The following is a 21,093-nucleotide window of genomic DNA, read 5'->3' as shown; positions in this document are numbered from 1 at the left end:
TGCGCCCAATCAGCGAACACTGAGAGGGCGTTCCCAAGAGTGATTACATTTAAGTGTCAAGCCTCTCGTTATCGTTGTGTTCCCCGTGGTCATCATACATCATTACCAAACGTTAGTGATTGAACTCCAATGAATTAAAACTTCAGACAAGCGTCCACAAACCAGGATACAAACATTTGCCAATGGATCTACAGTAGGCCAGACTCTCTGTGAAGTAGAGAGTCTGGTCTCCAGGCCACTAGAGTCTCACCGGCCCCACGAAGCCCAGCAGGGAGGTCCGAGTGAAGGGCCGGTCAGTGATGGGGACCCCCGACGCGGTCACTGGGATGGTCTGGAAGACATGAAGAGCACTCGTTACATATGAAAGCCTTTCCTCTTCCCTCACTCTCCCTCCTCCCTCTCTCCCATTCAAACACATACACTACTCACAACAAGTATCTGGCTTTAAGGTGAAATTTATGGAAAATGTAAAAAGTTCAAGGTACAGTGGTATTATTTCATGAAAGTAGGGTGTTTAAGTAGAAGCATGCAATGATGATTAACTCAAACTATTTATGGAAACAAAGGCCAACAAATTTCACCCAAAAGCCGAACATCCCAGACTTTTTGTGAGCGGTGTACCGTCACTATCAATGACCAGCCTCGCTCACCTCGAAGACGTTCTTGGTCATGCCGGGCAGCCCGTAGTAGGAGATGCCGGTGGTGCTGGAGCTGACGCAGATCTCGCCCACCTCGTCCGTCTGGCACAGGTAAGGAGTGCCCTCCAACCGCACCACACACACCAGAGCTGTGTCAACACACATAAACAACAAACAACTTCATGTGAGGGCAACTTGAGCTACCCAACACAAACATACAGTACACTTTGGCCGCATTTCGTTCTATAGTAATGTACTAACACAACTACCACAACTACCAAAAGTAGCTGCATCTCGATGTTGCATGGCAACCATTCAGATAGAGGAAATATATTTATTGGCGGAAGAATGAGGACAGAAGAGGTCAGAAGTCAGTTGCGCTCACCTCCGGGCATGATCTGGCCCACGTCCTGCACGGTGAGGACCGACAGCTTCTCCTCCGTGTCCACGCGGATCACGCTGTGGCTCAGGCCACTCATAGACAGCACCGCCTTCCCCGGGGGAGGGATGCCCGTCTCTGGAGGCCTGGACACACACACACACACACACACACACACACACACACACACACACACACACACACAGAATGAAAAAGCTGGTTTAAACAGTAGTCTGGCACTAGTAATTTGCCTTGTGTAGTATAGTTGAGGGCTGAGTAGAGAGGCCTGAGTAGATGGAAGTTATGTGTTATGTGAGTGTGTGGGTGTAGTTGCGGTGCCTGACCTGCGGAGGGCGACAGTCATGGCCTCAGAAGAGCAGGCGCACGGGCAGATCACCTCGGGCCTCAAACCACGCGCCTGGAACACGTTCAAGAAGGCGTCGCACGACGAGATCGACCCTGGATACACACGCACACACACACACACACACACACACACACACACACACACACACAGTTGGATTATCACTCCTGGTTCGTCTCCAGCTCAACTGCACTGCTGCATTACCCAGGTGTGTCCCTGAGGCACTTGAGATTCCCAGAGACAGCATGTGGTGTGTGTGTGTGTGTGTGTGTGTGTGTGTGTGTGTGTGTTGGGGGGGATGTGTGTGTGGGGTTCTGGTGTGCTGGACTCACAGGGGTTGGCTCCATCCGCCACAATCAGCATCCGTAAGGAGCTCAGGCTGATGTCACGCTGGTCCCTCTGGGCCAGTAGTGACCAGTGCATGTCTCTGGACTTCACCACTGCTACCCTCGCTGCAACACACACACACACACACACACACACACACACACACACACACACACACACACACACACACACACACACACACACACACACACACAGAGTCAAAGGTTATTACAGAATGATTTCAGCATGTCAATTTCACTTCACAATCAACAATAACAATACTATTCCCTCTTAAGATATGGATTCATGAACTCAATCATTTTACACCAGCACCACATATCCATTGCCCCTGGAGTGTGTGGCGTCAATAAGGGTCCGACTCCTGACCTCCACTGGGGCCGTGGAGAGGGGTGGGTGGGGTGGGGAGGAGAGGAGAGGAGGAGGAGGAGGAGGAGGAAGAGGCCTCACCTTTGTAGGTGTGCACTTTCTGGATCCAGGAGAGAGGGTTGACTTTCATCAGGGAGTAGGGGATACTGATCACGTGCATCCGGTTCATGACATTCTGTCATACACACACACACACACACACACACACACACACACACACACACACACACAGCACAAGGACAATGTAAGTAATGACAACAAATACACATGGGGATGTTGTTAGTATGTCAACTGCAGTGAAGGAGCAATGGCAGGTCATTCACTTCTTCAACAGTTATTCCTATGCCTGACATCACAGCCTCTAGCAATGCCAAAGACTAGCTACAGTATGTGCCTATATGTTTATTATAGTGTGTGTGTGTGTGTGTGTGTGTGTGTGTGTGTGTGTGTGTGTGTGTGTGCCTGTGAGTGAATGAGACACAATTAGTCCGTCACTAAAGATGATGTCATCTCACCGTAAGTACGCCATGCCACAGTCCTGCATCCCTCTTGAAGTCGAGGACGTTTGTTATGGTTTCACCTGGACACAGGAACAGTGATATTCAGAAATGTGTATAAATGTAAACAGATATGATGACTAAGAGGCCCAGAAGAGCCACACTGTTTAACAGCCTCAGCCACTACTTCAGTTGCCCTTCAAATGACCTCATGAGCATCAAAGCGTTTTATAGCTCTGTTCCTTTTCCCTGCTGCTCGGCGCAGGCAGTTACTGGAGCAACTGTAAAAACGCTAAGCTAGGAGCAGATCCCTGGCACAGATAAGTGCGGTTACTATGGCACCTGTGAGGAGGAAACGGCTCAGTGGGGACTCTGAGGGGAGTTGATTTGGGTGGAACTGGGGCAGGCGCGATCCGCTCCGCACATCGACCACCTCCCCCGAGGCTCGCTCACTCACTCACTCGCTCGCTCGCTCGCCCATCAAGAGCCACACACACACCCCCACCCCACACACACACACACTCCCCCCCCCCCCCGGCGACAGCCGCACTCCCTCACCCTCCGAGTAGCCGCAGGCTTGTGTGAGTGCGTGGCAGTGAGCCAACATGGCGGCGTGCGAGACGGTGATGCCCATGGTGCTCCCCTCCTTGCTGGTCTTGTACTGGAGAGAGAGAAACAAGAGCACAACAAACACAACACACACACCGTCAGGAGGATCCACCCTGTCTACAGTAGCACTGTCTGGCACATCTCCACCGCTTCATTAACGGACGCTGCCAACGCAAACGAGGCTCGCTTAATGCTGACGAATGGCTTAATTAGTGCCACTAGTTTCGGGGGTCGGTGTGATCGTGGGAGAATGACTGGGAGGGTGCTTACTTCTATGTAAGCGATCTCGTTGCTGGCGTCCCTGATGGGCGGGTACCAGTCCTTTGGGGGTTTCACCACGTGTTTGCCATCTGTCACGAACCACAGAAGTCGTGGCCACCCTGTTGGTGCACATAAAACACACACACACACACACGGAAAAAAACAGGGTATTAGAACACTGACAATATCCTCCAAAATGTACATCATCTGTCTGATATTGCTGGGTGGCGAGCTGACAAGGTGTGAGCGTACCTTTGAAGGTCACGACCTCTCCCGTCTGTGCTTTGGGAAGTCCTTTCTGGCAGGCGTCCGTGGTCAGGGCCAGAGTGACGCCACAGCTGCCCAACAGGAAGCCGATCTGCTGGCTTCCTGCGTCCTGGTGGGAAGAGACAGACATTTGTAAACTTTTCTTACCTAGGCGATCTGAGTAAAGGCCAGACAGGCCGATACGTTACCGAGACAATGCAAGAGACCTTCATACTCTGATGACCTAAAGTCCATTCCATCCTCCCGAACTAGGTGTGCTGTACTTTTAACACTTTTACACTATACACCAATACATGCACATACATGCACACACACACACACACACACACACACACACACACACACACACACACACACACACACACACACACACACACACACACACACACACACACACACACACACACACACAACACAAACACACACACAAACACACACACACAGAGAATGAGACCAAACAAAAGTGGGGCCGGTGCATTAATCACCCACAGCCTGCAGAATAAAAAACAAAACCGAAAGCCTAATCCCAGAGAGCACCTCTCTCAGTCATCTAGCACACTGCGCCAGTCCACCCCTCCTAGTGGCCCATTAGTCAGGCCTGCAGTTGTTAAGGGCGATGTCAGAGCCCATTCGTTTCAATTAGAAATGGGTGACGCAGTGCTTCTATTGATTTCATAGGGGATGTCAAAGTCATTTTCGCCTCCAAACAGCCCTGACTTGAACGAACGGCTTCAAGATGCGAGGAAAAGAAGGGGGGGGGGGAGCTGCGAGCGCGAGCTGAAATCAGAGACTTGGGGGCAGTGTCAGCCACAGACCACGCTAATATTTCATTTCATGGAAGTGAGTGTTTCACCTTTAAAAATGAATCTAATTTATCTCCATCTCGCCAAATAACCCATTTACCGCTGCAGCTGAGGAGGCTTATTAAAATGCGGGCTGCACAGTGCAGGGAAGCAGAGTCTAATGTCCCCAGTGTATGAGAGTGTGTGTGTGTGTGTGTGTGTGTGTGTGAAAGTGATAGAGCGGGAGACAGAGAGCCTTGAGAAAAGCGTGTGGGTCCACGTGCAAATAAACTTACATATGCACTTTCATGAATATATGAGTGTGTGTGTGTGTGTGTGTGTGTGTGTGTGTGTGTGTGTGTGTGTGTGTGTGTGTGTGTGTGAGAAAGTGATAGAGCGGGAAACAGAGAGCCTTGACAAAAGCGTGTGGGTCCACGTGCAAACAAACTTACATATGCACTTTCATGAATGTATGAGTGTGTGTGTGTGCGCGTGTTTGTGTGTGTGCATGGTAAGGGGTGGGATGGGGTTAGCGCCCACAAGTAAGCACCGATCTGTCCAAGTGCATTTGTATGCGTGCAAAAGAGTGTTTGTGAGTATGCTCCATCTGTGCAACTGGGTAAATATGTGTGTGTCCCAGGGAGTCCCAGGTGGAGTAGAAATGAGGGTTATCCTCAGATGTCCCATTATCCTCCCACACCCCCCTTTCCCACCCCCACCTTCCCCTTCCTACACCCCTCCTTCCTCCTCCTCCACTCAGGCCTGAGACTGGAGCACTGGAGCTGGGGGTCATGGGGGAGGCACTAGCGCCCCAGCGCAGCTTTTTTTTTTAATGCTTTCCAAAGGTAATTAAGACGAGCCAGAGTCAGAGTGGAGCTTCATCTGATATACAGCGCCTCATAATGATGACAGGCTGCTCAGATCTACCCCACGACACACACACACACACACACACACTCCCCCCCACCCGCACACACACACACACACACACTCCGAACACCCAGGCACAGCCACTCCGACCCCCCCCCCCCCCCCCCCCACCCCACACACACCCCACCACACACCCCACCACACACTCCAATCCACCCCATCCCACCCCGGCTTAGCTGGCCCGGTGTGCTCAGATGGGGCTGAGATCATCAGCGTGTGCAGCTGAGGCCGGCCCTGCTCTGCTCTGCTCTGCCCTGCTCTGCTCATCTCTGCTCTGCTCTGCTCTGCCCTGCTCTGCTCTGCTCTGCTCTGCCCTGCTCTGCTCATCTCTGCTCTGCTCTGCTCTGCCCTGCTCTGCTCTGCTCTGCTCTGCTCTGCTCTGCTCTGCTCTGCCCTGCTCTGCTCTGCTCTGCTCTGCTCTGCTCTGCTCATGTATATTCTAAAACGGCGCGCTGGCCGAGCCCAGGGTCACAGCGTGGCAACGGCAGAATCCTTCCGCCGCCGGCAGCAGCGGCCAATGAGAGACGAGAGAAGCAGCAGAGCCCTGGCTGTGTGTGTGCGTCGGGGTGTGTTACATAAAGACGTTGGCGAACTCAACACAGGGGTGAGGCAAGGACAAAAAGCACCGGTGAACGACGGGCGCAGTTAGTGCCTCAGTTCCGCTCTCTCCCAGCAGGGGGCCTCGGTGAGCCACGCTACAAGTATCAAGCACAGGGGGTCGCCGCTCCCAGTCCGTACCTTCCTGGTGAGGGGCACCTCGATGGGCACGGGCACCAGCTCCGCCAGCAGACAGCCGTAGAAGGCCACCATGAACATGACCGGGTCGTTGTTGGGAAAGACCAGCGCCACCTAGAGGGCAGAAAAAAATAAACAGCAGAGGGCAAGGTGTGGTCAGCAGGGGCATGGGTCAGCAACTCCTCCAGACAGCGCCTGCGGAGGTAGAGCAGACGCAGCGGCCACCATACGGTGTTTCCTACAGAATTGAATTCTATTTGTGGTGGTAATGTGTGTGTGTGTGTGTGTGTGTGTGTGTGTGTAGGGGGGGGGGGGGGTGCTCATTTCTACAATGAAAGGATTTAATTCAGTTTAAGTAGTACAACACATAAAATCATTGTGCGGTGGTCAGTGTTGATATTGTGGTGGGCCGCCACAAATAAGTCAACGTTTGGGAAACATTGCCATTATGCTATATGTGATGTGGTGTGGACACAGATTATGAGCCAATGGGAGACTGGAGACAGAGAAAGAGCCACAGAGGAAGATACAGGAGAGCTAAGGAAGGGGAAGGAAAACCAGACCGAACCAAACCAGAGAGAGAGAGAAGAAGAACAACAGAGAGAGTGATGGACAGAGAAGAAAGGGAGCGTGGGTGGAGAATAGAGGCACATTGATATCAAAGAGAAAACAATGACTGAGAAAGAGAGAGAGAACGAGAGAGAGAGAGAGAGAGAGAATAAGATGAACACGTGGGCAGATGTAGTGTGTAATTAGCTAGCTAGCTATCTGGCTAGCGCTCACCCTGTCTCCGGGTCGGAGCAGTGGCTCGTTCCTGGTGCTCAGCTTGTTCATTAGGGTGTAAGCCAGCTTCTGACTCCTGGTCCACAGCTTCCCTGTGGTGCAACACACACACACACACACACACACACACACACACACACACACACAAACACACAGATTAGTGTGTAAAACATAATAGCTGTGTTCATGCTTTGGGCGATCGAATAGCATAGACAGCACACACTCTGCATTTTTTACACTTTGCTCATATTCTCACATTGTACCAATAGACTCAGCGAAAGATAGTATAGTTCATCCATAAAAACAAACACAGAAATGGCTCATGTTGTAATGTAAACTTCTGAAACACACACACATCTACACACACACACACACACACACACACACGTACGCGCTCACGAACACCCTGCGTACTGAAGAGCTTTGTAGCCGTACCGTATGTGAGCGTGTAGACGGGCTTGCCGGCGTTGTCCAGGGCGGTGAGGCAGGGGCTCTTGGGGTGCGTGGTGCCCCAGCGCTGGAGGGAGGCGAGCAGGGAGGGGGGCCAGTTGGAGACCACGCCCTGAGACTCCCCCTCCAGAGGACTCATCTGCAGCCCCTCCGGCTTGGGCTGGTTGGGGTCCGGGTGCTGAACTGCACAACACACAAGGACGGTCTAACGTCACCACTTGAGATGGAACAAAACGTAACAAGGTGCTGAACTGCCGAACACAAGGCAAGGCAAGGCAAGGGAAGGCAATTTTATTTATATAACGTATTTCTTACTAAGGCAGTTCAATGAGCTTCACATCATCAGTTAGTACAAGTAAAAAAGATGGCGCTTTACAGCGTGTTAAACATTGGGAAAGAGAGCCCATGAGTAACAGGGGCAAGGAAAAACTCCCCACAAGGACAGTCTAACGTTACCACTTGAGATGGAGCAAAACGTACTGTAACAAGAGGCGACAATGAAAATTCAAAAAGTCATGATCGAAGTCAAAGTTGTCAAAGTCAAAAGCAGGTATTGATTCACTGTATGTAACTTCAAACCAGTTTTTCCCAAGAGTAACATCAACTCATTTGCTTACTCATTCCTATTGCTGTGTCATCCATGAGACCATGCGTAACCATTTAACACTGGGAGTACTGTGCATTATGGCGTTAACGTTAACTAAGAACCAAAACGGTAGTAATTCGCGTCAGGAATTTGACCTACCCTTGACCTACCCTTGAACTGGTAACCTACATTCCCATATCTTAAACTCCGGATGCAGCGAGTGATGCTTGTGAAGATGACACTGGCATAACTTTAAGGCCGTCATCGTGATCTACAAAGTCCTCTTTGTCCCTTTGAGCTAATGCATATTGTATGGGCACTAAACTGAAGCCATGAAACACTGAGAGAGGAGTAGAGGAACAGAGAGGGTGGAGGATGAAGAGAGAGAGAGAGAGGGAGGGAGAGAGAGAGGGAAGAGACGAGGGGAGAAAGGGATGTGCTGTCAGCTGAGTGAGCAGACTGAGGCACAAAGGCTGCGTTGCTGTATTCTTTGTGAGCCACTGTGACAGGTAAAACCTCTCCCTCATTCTCTCTCTCTCTCTCTCTCCCTCATTCTCTCTCTCTCTGTGCCTGGAGTCACTGCAGTGTGACTGAGCCTGTCGTCCCATCAAAGCTCAGCCCGACCCCCCCCCCCATCCCCGACGCCCCACAAAAACAGCTCCTTTCAACCCTTTTGAAACCCCACCACCTGTGTGTGGTGTGACGCAGGTTTCTGTGTATGTGCTGCTGCTGCTGCTGCTACAGTATGTGTTGGGTGGGTGTGTGCTGGTGTGGCTGAACCGTTACTGCAGGTTTCATAATATTTGCTCAGTGGGCCTCCTGTCCACACCCACAGGACAGCCGTTGGGCCGACAGAGGAAATGGTGGGGCTGGATGCTGGCGTATTATGTGGTTGAGGGTGTGTGTGTGTGTGTGTGTGTGTGTGTGTGTGTGTGTGTGTGTGTTTGGCAGTAAAAGCAGCACACCCTGCCTCTGCTTCCTGGGCCCTCCCAAAGCACACCTGGTGGCCTCTGAACCTCCAGAGCCAGAGAAACCCAGTGACTCTCACAGCGCCTGGCTCTTTCACTTTCAGATTTCAGATATGGTGTGGGGAGCACTTAGGCTGGATGAACATTGCCTGACCTGCGGGCGAATTTGGATTTCACCCGGCAGCTCAGGCTGGAAACCCGCACATCTATCTCCCCTTTCTGTCCACAACCTTTGGGTCCAATCACAAACTAGCTCATCCAAAAGATTCCAGAGTCATTTGAACTATGACCATTAATCATGCGCCTGTTGTGCAGTAGAGAAATAAAGCGTAGGCTCCCCAGACTAATGGCTAACTAGCTTAGCATGGTGATAGCCAGACTAGGGAGCACAGAGAAGGTAGAGATTGTGTGTGTGTGTGTGTGTGTGTGTGTCTGCGTGTGTGTGTGTGTCCGTGAGACTGACCGTCCAGAAGCTCCTCGAAGTCGTCCACGAAGAACTCCCTCAGCGGCGGCCGCTTGGGCCTCTTGAGCGTGTTGAGCAGCTGCTGGATCTTAGAGGAGACGCGACTGTTGACCGGAACACCTGAGCAGAGAAGAGGAAGACCAGAGAAGGAGAAAGAGGGGAAGAGAATGGCAAAGGGAGAGAGCGAGAGAGAGAGAAAGGGAGGGAGAGAGAGAGAGAGAGAGATGGAGCGAAGGAGATGACCACCAGGATGAGAAGATGAGGAGAAAAAGAGTGTGAGAGAGAGAGAGGAGAGAGAAAGAGATTGACAGAGAGAGATATAGATGGACAGTGGATAGATGGATAGAGAGAGAGATAGAGAGAGAGAGAGAGAAAGAGAGGGAGAGAGATGGAGTGAAGGAGATGACCACCAGGATGAGAAGATGAGGAGACAAAGAGTGAGAGAGAGAGTAGAGAGAGAGAGAGAGAGAGAGAGAGAGAGAGAGAGAGAGAGATTGACAGACAGAGACAGGAGGAGAAAGAGAAAGAGGAGAGCAAAATGTCAGTTGGTCCCATGTCATGCCGGCTGCCCATCAAGGGAGCGCCTGGATGTCCTCAGAAGTCAGCGCGGGGGTCAGAGGCAGCCGTCAGTCACACTGAGCGCGCTCAGACCGGGCACCTGAGCTGCTCTGCCTGGAGACGAGCGGGCCCTGCTGCCTAGCAACAAGCTGCTCCCCACGGCTGCCTCATCAGTCATTCACAGGGCTCTCTCCATTAGAGAGGACCACAGAGACCTGACCCACCAGCTCGCTCTGAGGCAGGGTGTGTGTGTGTGTGTGTGTGTGTGTGTGTGTGTGTGTATCTAGTTCTAATTCTCAGTGCATGAGTGTGTGTCTGGTAATGTTATGGGTAAGTGTGTGTGTGTGTGTGTGTGTGTGTGTGTGTGTGTGTGTGTGTGTGTGTGTGTGTGTGTGTGAGTGAGTGTGTGTGTATCTAGTTCTAATTCTCAGTGCATGAGTGTGTGTCTGGTAATGTTATGGGTAAGTGTGTGTGTGTGTGTGTGTGTGTGTGTATCTAGTTCTAATTCTCAGTGCATGAGTGTGTGTCTGGTAATGTTATGGGTAAGTGTGTGTGTGTGTGTGTGTGTGTGTGTGTGTGTGTGTGTGTGTGTGTGTGTGTGTGTCTAGTTCTGATTCTTAGTGCATGTGTGTATGTGTGTCTGGTAATGTTATGCGTAAGTGTGTGTGTCTGATTCTGTATGCATTTGGGTGGGAGTGTATGTGTGTGTGTATGTGTGTGTGTGTGTGTGAATGTGTGTGTGTGTGTGTGTGTGCTTGTTTGTGTGAGTGAGAAAGAACATTTCTCTGTTTAAAAAAAAAACACACATTCAGCAAACTGTCACACACAGAATAAAGACAAAGTCAAGGAGGTTCAGACTGCAACAACACGAGCAACAGTGAGCACGGGGAGAGACACAGGCCACCAGGGGCCACGTGAGGCCCAAGAGCAGCTGACCTCACACACACACACACACACACACACACACACACACACACACACACACACACACACACACACACACACACACACACACACACACACACACACACACCTGAGACACGACGCCACAGGGAGTAGAGGAGTGGCACGCCACAGGGACAGGACAGGAGAGGAGAGAGGAGGAGCGGAGGGGAGGAGGACATGGCACTGGACATGCGCACTGCGACTTGGTGTGTGTGTGTGTGTGTGTGTGTGTGTGTGTGTGTGTGTGTGTGTGTGTGTGGACACGCAATGCTGTGTGGGTGAGCTCGGCGGGGGTCTGTCTGAGAGGACCATCATGGGAGAGGCCAGACACAGCTGCAGACTGCCCCAGTGCTGATCCCTGTCTGCCACACACACACACACACACACACACACACACACACACACACACACACACACACACACACACACACACACACACACACACACACACACACACACACACACACACACACACACACACACACACACACACACACACACACACACACACACACACACACACACACACACACACACACACCTCAACATCCCTGCATCTCCTGACTGTCTCCTGAGCATCCAGAACTCTCTCTTTCTCTTTCCCTTTCTCTCTCTCTCTCTCTCTCTCTCTCTAACACACACATCCACATGGCTGTCATTTCTCACTGACTCCATCTCATGAACGTTCCTTCATTCACACACACAGTATTCACACCAGAGAGGGTTAAAGCGGTAATGAAGGATCTTTATTCACACTTTCAACCACACATGCACACACACTCTCTCTAAACGAAGTGAACACATGTGCACTTAGACTTGCATGAGTATTCTCATGTTCATGTAATGATTCAATCTCTTGCACACCTGCCATTTCACTTCCACACATATTATAACACACACACACACACACACACACACACATACAGTACACTGTACAACTGCTATGCAAGTGAACACTCACATAAACAGACACACACAAACACACGCACACGCATACGCACACGTACACACAACAACATCTTTTGTATGACTAGCAAATGAAAACAAGAAGAAAAAAAGAGTCCAGCCTCTCCTGATACTGGAAGACATTCCAGGACACCACATAACAAGCACAGGCCCATGAATAGAGAGGCAAGTAGCAAACTTGCACATGTTTACAAATACCATATCATACCGCTCGCGCGCACACACACACACACACCCATCAACACACACACACACACACACTACACACACATCACGAGGCTCCCCCGAGGCCGAGGGTCACCGCTGCACGGTCTTGGCAGCCCAACAACTCTGCAAAGCCCGGAGGGGGGGGGGGGGGGGCCAGCATCTCGGCTGATCAGCTCCGCATTGTCTCCCTGTTACATAAGATCCTCTTAACCTGCGCCCAGGCAGCCGCCTGCTCCCCCCCCCCCCCCGGCCGCTCTCTCTCCAGAACAGCCCCCCCCCCCCCCCCTAATCAGCACTAAGCTGTCTGAGGGAGGGCAGGCCAATCACCACAACCCGCACAGCACAGCACAGCATAGCCAGCCAGCCGCCCCACGGACAATTTTCTCAACCAGCTGAACCTTTGGCCCTGCCTGCATAATTTTCGACGATCCATTATAATTACCCCGATTGGCAATTAGGCAAAGAATTGCGCACTCCTACAAAAGCCGTGTGTAGTGGCTTCCATTAAGTCACTTCGGACGCCTCAGGGGTTTCAATAAAGTGTTCGTTTTTATTCCAACGTCACAAAATAAATGTTACTTAAACTCATAAATAAACGGAAAATAAACGATAAGTAAACGGACTAGATTCACTATATTCACTAGATTCACTAGACTAGACTAGATTCAGATTCACTAGATTGAAAACCATATACCTGCTGGCGTCCATACGATTCCAATGACCATTTCCAACTGTTCCAAACACACTCTCTTTGTCTACCTTTTGCGCCACTAATTGGCACAGGTGAGTAAATTAACCCTTTCGGTGCAAAGGCCTACAAAGCTCACAAGGTCATGGTTCGCCAGCAGGGGTCATTAAATCAACTTAAATATAAATGTACTGAATGGCTCCTACACACCGGCCCTCTTATTGCTACCGGCTAAATAGGTACAATAAAAAATAAACAAAAAATATGGAGCCATGTCCCGACATACATAATAAAGATATCAATATCAAATCATCAGTTATCGGAATTGTCCATACATGCAAAACATGAATACATTAGCTTCATTTGAAACGTGTCAATGTTCTTTCAGTCCATTCAAACAATAACTAGTTCAATTCGGATCAAAGTCCATCAGAATCAAAGTCCATGAATGCAATAGCTCTTTTTTTAGAGTCCTTCTTCAGTGTTCGTGTATGTGTATGTGCGCATGTGTGCACGTTGCAAGAAATGAAATTCCTTGCTCGAATAGTCCATGGTCCATTGTGCGCGTGTAAAGATCAGTGTATGTGTCGGTTCACAGTTCCTAAAGGGTAAACAAACATCACACATACATTGGACATTCATATTTACATGTCATTTTCCAACAATAAGCAAACCTTTGTAATCGGTCTGTCTATAACACTTGTCTTTGTCTTTAAAGTCAAACTACGGACAATTCCTTTTGAATCTTTCTTTGTGTCAACAACTCTCCCTAACATCCAAGACCCCCTAGGGGCAGTAGGGTCTGCTATTAACACAATGTCACCATTTGCATAGTTTCTTTTCTGTTTCAACCATTTTTGTCTTTCTTGTAGGTTTGGGAGGTACTCTCTAACCCATCTTTTCCAAAAAATGTCAGCTAAGTATTGTACCTGCTTCCATCTGCGTCTACTGTACATGTCGGTTTTCTGAAATAAACCAGGGGGTAATATGGGTTGCCCTTTCAGAAGTAAGAGGTGGTTTGGTGTTAGAGGTTCGAGGTCATTTGGACTATCAGAATTCATGGTAAGTGGGCGACTATTCATTATGGCTTCTACCTCACAGATGAAAGTGTGAAGAGATTCATCGTCCAGTATTTGATCTTTTGTAAGTGATAGAAGTGTCAGTTTGACTTGCTTTATTAACCTCTCCCATACTCCTCCAAAGTGTGAAGCGGCAGGTGGGTTGTACGTCCATTCTATTCCTTTTTGTTGCAGAACAGCTTGAAGTTTGTTGCTTTGGTTCCAGTCCTTTATGGCGTTCTTTAGTTCACGGTCAGCTGAAGTCAGGTTGGTTCCATTGTCAGATCTTATTTGCCGAACCTGCCCTCGTCTGCTTATGAATCTGCGTATTGCATTGATACATGAATCTGTGTCAAGTGAATTTGCTATTTCCAGATGTACTGCTCGAGTTGTGAAACATGTAAAAATAACACCATATCTTTTAACTTCACTACGTCCTCTTTTGACTATGATTGGACCGAAGAAGTCTGCTCCAACAAAGGTAAACGGTGGTAAGTCTGGTGTTACTCTTTCTTTTGGCAAGTCTGCCATTTTTTGCTGTCCTAAGTTTGAATGTAGGCGCCTGCAGAATACACACTCAGACCGTACTTTTCTAGCGAGGGAATTCGCTGCTGGGATCCAGTACTGCTGTCGCAGTTTAGCCAACATATGGTTCCTTCCACAGTGGCCTAGCTGTGCGTGAATGTGTTTCAACACCAGTTTGGACACATGATGGTATTTTGGAAGTACTACAGGATGTTTCTGGCCCTCTGGCATGGCCATTCTGCTCAGTCTTCCTCCTATACGAAGTAATCCGTCTTGCAGTATAGGATCCAGTTTACGAATGTGGCTTTGATTGCTGACTTGAGCGTTTTTCTTTAGCAAAGTCTCCATTTCTTCCGGAAATGCCTCCATTTGAGCAAAGCGTACAATTGCATTTTCTGCTCTTTTGACATCTTCTAAAGTGATTTGTTGTATGTTCATGCATTTTTTGACTGTTTGCATTTTTCTTTCCACCAGGCATCGTTTCTCTGCATTTGAGTTCTTCATTTCCATGTTGGTAAGTATTTCCTTTCTTTTCTGACTCAGTTGCAAGAGTATGTCTTTTAGTTTAAGTAGCCATGCTACTGCTCTAGTTAGATTCTTCCAATTTGAGTGATAATGTATGAATGTGTGCGTAGGATTCTGTTCTTCTTTCACAATCAAGTTCATGAGAACATCCTTCTTCACTTCCACATCATCATCATCTTCATCATCTGCTTGTATGGCAATGTTGGAATTTGCCCATTCAGATTCCGGACACTTGAGAAGTTCTGGACCATTCAGCCAAGTTTTTGAATTCAGAAGAGCACTGGCCTTGAGACCACGGGACACACAATCAGCTGGATTTTGTTTAGTGTTTATGTATTTCCATTGTCTTACTTTAGTCAGTTCTCTGATTGTGTTCACTCTGTTGGCCACAAATGTTTTAAACCTTTTGTTTTCATTCTGAATGTACTTCAGTGTTGACATACTATCTGTCCAGAAGATTGAGTTCTCAAGAGCAAGTTGTAATTCTGCTTTGATCATTCTGTCCATTCGCACTGCAAGCACTGCTGCAGTGAGCTCCATTCTTGGCATTGTAGTTTGTTTCAGTGGTGCAACACGAGATTTGCCCATTACAAATGAGGTGTGCACTTCTAGATCTGAATTTGTGAGACGAAGGTACGAGACACAGCCATATCCACTTTCAGACGCATCACTAAAGTGGTGCAGTTGTGCAGATGTTATCGCACCAAAGGTCTTTGGCTTGAGACATCTGTTGACACTGAGCTCTCCAATGCAACTTAGACCTGCCATCCATTCTTGCCACAGCTGTGTGTAGTGGTCTGGTAGGTCTCTGTCCCAGGCATAGTTCTGCCTGCAAAGATCTTGCAGAATGTTCTTTGCAGTGAGGACGAATGGAGAGATGAAGCCAAGAGGATCGTATACTGAGGAAATGATGGACAGTATTCCCCTTCGAGTGCATGGCTGATGTTTCAGGCTCACTGCGAAAGTGAGTTTGTCTCTCTCTATGTGCCATTGTATGCCAAGAGTTCTTTCTGTAGGAAGATCGCTGGATTCCAAGTCAAGGTCTTTGACCTCCTTTGCTCTGGCTGCTTGTGGGATGGACATTAGGACTGTTCTGCTGTTACTTATCCATTTGTGTAAACGAAAGCCTCCCATTGCGCAAGCTCTTTCAAGTTCTTTGCACAAAGTGACAGCATCAGCTTCAGTGGCCACCGACTTCAAGCAATCATCCACGTAAAAGTCTTGCCTAATTGTTTGCACTGTTTCAGGCAAAAAGAGATCTTTAAAATCTTCAGCAGTTTGTCTGAGGGCGAAACTTGCACAACTTGGCAAAGATGTAGCCCCAAACAAGTGAACGATCATTCTGTGTTCTTTCAATGGTTGACCTGTGTCACCATTTGGCCACCATAGAAAGCGTAAAAAGTTCACATGCTTCTCCATAACTCTCACCTGATGAAACATGCCTTCCACGTCTGCCATAAGGGCAATTGGCTCCTGGCGGAAGCGCATCAGGACACCTACCAGGTTGCTGGTGAGATTTGGACCCTGTATCAGTCTGCTATTCAAAGATGTTCCCTTGAAGGATGCAGAGCAATCAAATACAACTCTCAGGGAGCCCTTCTTTGGATGGTGCACTCCATGATGTGGAATGTACCACACCTTTCCACGTTGTGTTTCCAGTTCGTCAGATGGCACCACTTCAGCATGGCCCTTTTCAAGCATTCCATCTAAAAATGCAGTATATTCAGCACGATATTGTTCATTCTTTTCCAGTTTTCGTTTCAGAGACATAACACGTTGCTGTGCCTGTTGAAAATTGTTTGGCATCATTACTTCATCTTCTTTAAAAGGTAACGGTAAGTAGTAATGACCATTTCTATGTTCCTTTGAACTTTGCATCATAGACATGAATTGTTTATCTTCCACTGACATTTCTGATTTCTCCTCAGCTGCCAGTTCTGGAAAATCCTGATGATACTGTTTGATCAACAAGTCATTCAAGTCTGCTACAGATATGCGATTAACTACAGTACATGAGTGACTTCCTTGCATTTGACATGTTGTTTCTTGCATGAGCCCATTGATGACCCATCCTAATGGTGTTCTAACAGCATACGGCCCATTACCTCTACTGTTGATCACTTTCCAAGGTTCCATGAGATTTGCGGCGTTTGTGCCTTTGCTCTAACAGCTGCACATTCCGCTTCGGCCTTTAGTTGAGCGAGAGAATTTTGCGACGCACAACTGCGAGCGCTTGTTGCTTTACTATGCGTGCTACGCGTGACACTAGGCGCTGTTTGAGATGCGCTGTCCTGAGGCTTTACAGTAGTACCACTATCGCCCTGTTCCTCCTCTTCTTCTTCTTCTTTCTCGTCATCTTGATTAGTATCAAGCCATTTTGTTACACCTTCTATAAAGCTTTTAAAGAGGTAGAATTTGGGTTGGTACCAGTCTAAGTTATCGGCCTCCTTTTCGTATTCGTCTTTCGTTAATTGCTGTACAGTTGCTTGTAAACTAATAAACTCGGCGAAAAACCCATCAAATGAATGAATGTGTTTCCTAACAGTTTCTTTGTCCTGCCCAGCTTCAATAAGACTATTGATTTCATTTCGTTTGCGTGTTAAAACGCCAAGTTTCCCCCTACGAGTGGCAACTAACTTAAACAGTTCTTTCTCATCTGACAAATCCTGCTCTTCAGGCTGTTCGTCAGACATTTTCAAAGATTAACTTAAAAGTTCAACACACAAAAGTTCATTAATCAATCAATTCAACCAGTCGATGAGAAAACGAACAAAGGCCCACTCAGTTTATAGTGTAGTAAGCGCGGCGGCGCTTTCAAATTGTTTGTATGAGCGCGGCGGCCCACTGCTGTCCAGCGTTTATACTCACAAACATCCAATAAAGGTTAAACCCTCAAATAGTTCCAGCAGAAAACGCGTATAATCCAAACTTTAAAGCATGCAATCTTCCAAGTAAATCCCAAGAGTTAAACTTCCAAATTGTCCATAATTCCAATGCAGCGGGTTAACTTAACTTAACTTTCCAATTCCAACGATTGCAGACGGTTTTCCAACGAATGCAGGAGGTTTTCAACGAATGCAGATGGTTTTCAACGAAAGCAGGAGGTTTTCAGAGAATGCAGATGGTTTTCAAAGAAAGCAGGAGGTTTTCAAAGAATGCAGATGGTTTTCAAAGAAAGCAGGAGGTTTTCAAAGAATGCAGATGGTTTTCAAAGATGTAGTGGCTTCCATTAAGTCACTTCGGACGCCTCAGGGGTTTCAATAAAGTGTTCGTTTTTATTCCAACGTCACAAAATAAATGTTACTTAAACTCATAAATAAACGGAAAATAAACGATAAGTAAACGGACTAGATTCACTATATTCACTAGATTCACTAGACTAGACTAGATTCAGATTCACTAGATTGAAAACCATATACCTGCTGGCGTCCATACGATTCCAATGACCATTTCCAACTGTTCCAAACACACTCTCTTTGTCTACCTTTTGCGCCACTAATTGGCACAGGTGAGTAAATTAACCCTTTCGGTGCAAAGGCCTACAAAGCTCACAAGGTCATGGTTCGCCAGCAGGGGTCATTAAATCAACTTAAATATAAATGTACTGAATGGCTCCTACACCGTGTTTAACGACTGAGCTGATTATTATTGTTATTGTTATTATTTTGTTTGGTAAAAAAAAAAAAAGATTAGCGGTTGAAGGTATTCATCTGCTCCACAATGCTTTGATGGGAGTTTTTTTAATCTCGGAACATTTCCTTCTGGAGCTTTGGTGCAAAAAGACTGCCTTAACCAAAAGTACAAACACAGGCGTGGAGAGACCTTGCCTCTCTTCAACAAAAGCACTGCCATCTCACAGCCGAGAGAGTCAGAGACAGCCGGCCAGGCCCCAGCCGTGGCACAACTGGCTGGGGCACCTGCACCTGCACCGCACGTTCGGCAACCCGGGGTCGATTCCCCCTCCGGGTCCCACCCCGACTCTCTCTCCCATTCGCTTCCTCTCTCTCTCTACTGTCCTATCGGAATTAAAGGCATAAAAAAGCCCAAAAATATATACTTGAGAGAAGAAAAAAAAAGAGACAGCCGGCCAGCACCTGCCTCATGAGAGTCTTCTCTCTCATGCGGTCCATTTGAGTCCACCTGGATGCGCCCGTTCCTACTGGGCATGCTCACTAAACTCTCACATGCTCTCTAGCTTCGTTCTCCCGCTGCGTTAAATGCGGCGCGCGGATGCTGCGCTAATGCTATTATGTCACTGAGGGTGACACCAGAGGTGTGTAGCGGTGCACACCGCTGGCTTCAGTGACAAACGCCCCGAGACAAGTTCATGTCCTCTCCCCCTGGGGCGCAGGCGCAGGCAGAAGCACCGACAATGCACTGTTTTGTTTGGGAGCCTAAATTAATTAAAGCCAGGCATGCACACACACACACATGGACACGCGCCACACACACACACACGCACACACACACTCCTGTACTCTTTTTCTGTCTCGGTTAAACACACACACACGCACACACACACACACACACCCACGCACACACACACATACTGTACACGCACACACTCTTCTTCCTGTGCTCTCTTTCTGTCTCGATTGAACACTCACACACACACAAAATGAGAAGGACATGTGACGTGCACTATTCTCACCCATCATGTCCTTCTTAAAATACGGATAATTTTGTTAACTCCCCATCCAGTATTGCAAAGCAAGCTTTGTCTCAAACTGAAGTGGCACCACTGAGTGGTTAGATCTACTGCTGCTGCTACTGCTGTGTGCCAACAGTCTAAAAGTAAATCTAAGACTATGCTTTTACTTCTCCAAGGGGCACATTGAGAAAGTACCTGACTGAACACAAGTAACAGACATTATGATACAGCTCTTCACAGTGCAAGTAGAACGCTCCATTGACTTGAATGGGATTTCCCAAAGTTCTACCATTCATTATTTTCTGATAGAGGACTTCTGAAAAAAAAAAAGACCGCTGTCAATGGCAACGGAGTTTGTGCTTCTAATTCAGGTGTTTCACATCACTACGCGTCGGTGTCCGGTTCGCCCTGTCGGTACTTATTTTCCCGATAATGACCAGCGTTCTGTTCTATACATTATCCCTTACATAATGTACACAAGCCTCCAGGTCCTGACTGCACCTCAGTGACACACAGGGACTCTGAAGGTCAGAGCAGTAAGTTCCCCTGTAGTGGGCCTCTCTGGCGCGCAGCTCTGCGGTGCGCTGCTGCGACCGCTCCGAACACACGGCGGGGCGCGTGAGCGGCCAAGCGAGCGAGTGGGCAGACAGACAGACAGTGAGAGGAAGTGACAGCTGAGAGACACCACGCAGACAACACAAGACTGGCAGGAAAGCTTTGAGGGTGGAAACAACAACAACAACAACAACAACAGCAACAACGACATCAACAACATCGACGACAGCAACCCCAAAAAACAAGAGGAAAAACAAAAACGAAAATAAACGGAAGCATAAATACCCTCCGACACACCCCGGACTCCGAGCCGGCTCTCGCGGACGCCTGAAGGAGAGAGAGCAGCGTCAATGAGCACACGTCACAGGGTTGAGCTGGGGCTTTTGGGCCCTAGCACCTAGAACTCAAGAACTCAAAGAACTCAGGAACTCGAGAACTCGAGAACTCGAGAACTCGAGAACTCGAGAACTCGAGAACTCAAGAACTGAAGAACTCAAGGAACTGGCTTCTGGCTCCTCAGTGGGTGTGAAAGCAGCTGGAGGCAGACGTGGGGGTGCTGGTGGAGGAGGGTGGAGGAGGGTGGAGGAGGGTGGGGGCTTCACATGGCCAGGTGAGACTCGTCCTGCAGACAGAGTGCTCAGACAGGGCTACGCGGGGGAGGTTTGGAGGGCTTACTGAGGGCCTGCCTCTGGACTGACTCAGTTTGTCTGCAGAGAGTGTGTGTGTGTGTGTGTGTGTGTGTGTGTGTGTGTGTGTGTGTGTGTGTGTGTATGTGAGTGTGTGTGGTGGTATTGACAGGTGGAACATAACAGGCTATATTTGGATGACGTGTTGTTTTAGTCAGTATTGGTTATTCCAAATAAAATAATCAAACCGTGCGTATATGTGTGAATGTGTGTGTGTGTGTGTGTGTGGGCGTGTTTGTGTGTGTGTGTTTCTGTGTCCATCTTTGATGCCCATGTTTCAGTCAGAATGGATGAGGCCACAGT

At 48.4% G+C, this 21,093-nt stretch overlaps 1 protein-coding gene across 5 annotated transcripts in view; it reads right to left on the bottom strand.

Moving 5' to 3' along the window:
- The window catches only part of dip2a (disco-interacting protein 2 homolog A), a 134,370-nt gene that overhangs the window by 24,461 nt on the left and 88,816 nt on the right, over nucleotides 1-21,093 (bottom strand). For 3 of the 5 annotated variants that reach the window (XM_062534525.1, XM_062534527.1, XM_062534526.1), the window contains exons 7-21: nucleotides 20,390-20,431; nucleotides 9,427-9,546; nucleotides 7,395-7,592; nucleotides 6,960-7,051; nucleotides 6,180-6,290; nucleotides 3,715-3,838; nucleotides 3,472-3,581; nucleotides 3,151-3,253; nucleotides 2,611-2,675; nucleotides 2,177-2,270; nucleotides 1,714-1,833; nucleotides 1,362-1,476; nucleotides 1,024-1,163; nucleotides 651-787; nucleotides 251-331 (exon numbers count right to left, since the gene is read on the bottom strand). In XM_062534525.1, coding sequence (XP_062390509.1) covers nucleotides 251-331; nucleotides 651-787; nucleotides 1,024-1,163; nucleotides 1,362-1,476; nucleotides 1,714-1,833; nucleotides 2,177-2,270; nucleotides 2,611-2,675; nucleotides 3,151-3,253; nucleotides 3,472-3,581; nucleotides 3,715-3,838; nucleotides 6,180-6,290; nucleotides 6,960-7,051; nucleotides 7,395-7,592; nucleotides 9,427-9,546; nucleotides 20,390-20,431 — 1,652 coding nt within the window. The remainder of the gene's footprint in view (nucleotides 1-250; nucleotides 332-650; nucleotides 788-1,023; nucleotides 1,164-1,361; nucleotides 1,477-1,713; nucleotides 1,834-2,176; nucleotides 2,271-2,610; nucleotides 2,676-3,150; nucleotides 3,254-3,471; nucleotides 3,582-3,714; nucleotides 3,839-6,179; nucleotides 6,291-6,959; nucleotides 7,052-7,394; nucleotides 7,593-9,426; nucleotides 9,547-20,389; nucleotides 20,432-21,093) is intronic. The other 2 variants (XM_062534528.1, XM_062534529.1) reach the window with 1 other exon arrangement.

The sequence above is a fragment of the Sardina pilchardus genome, chromosome 4 (genome assembly GCF_963854185.1).
Source record: "Sardina pilchardus chromosome 4, fSarPil1.1, whole genome shotgun sequence".
In the NCBI taxonomy this organism is placed as follows: domain Eukaryota; kingdom Metazoa; phylum Chordata; class Actinopteri; order Clupeiformes; family Clupeidae; genus Sardina; species Sardina pilchardus.
The sequence above is the reverse complement of the archived record's forward strand: the minus strand, read 5'-3'. Positions and strand labels throughout refer to the sequence as shown.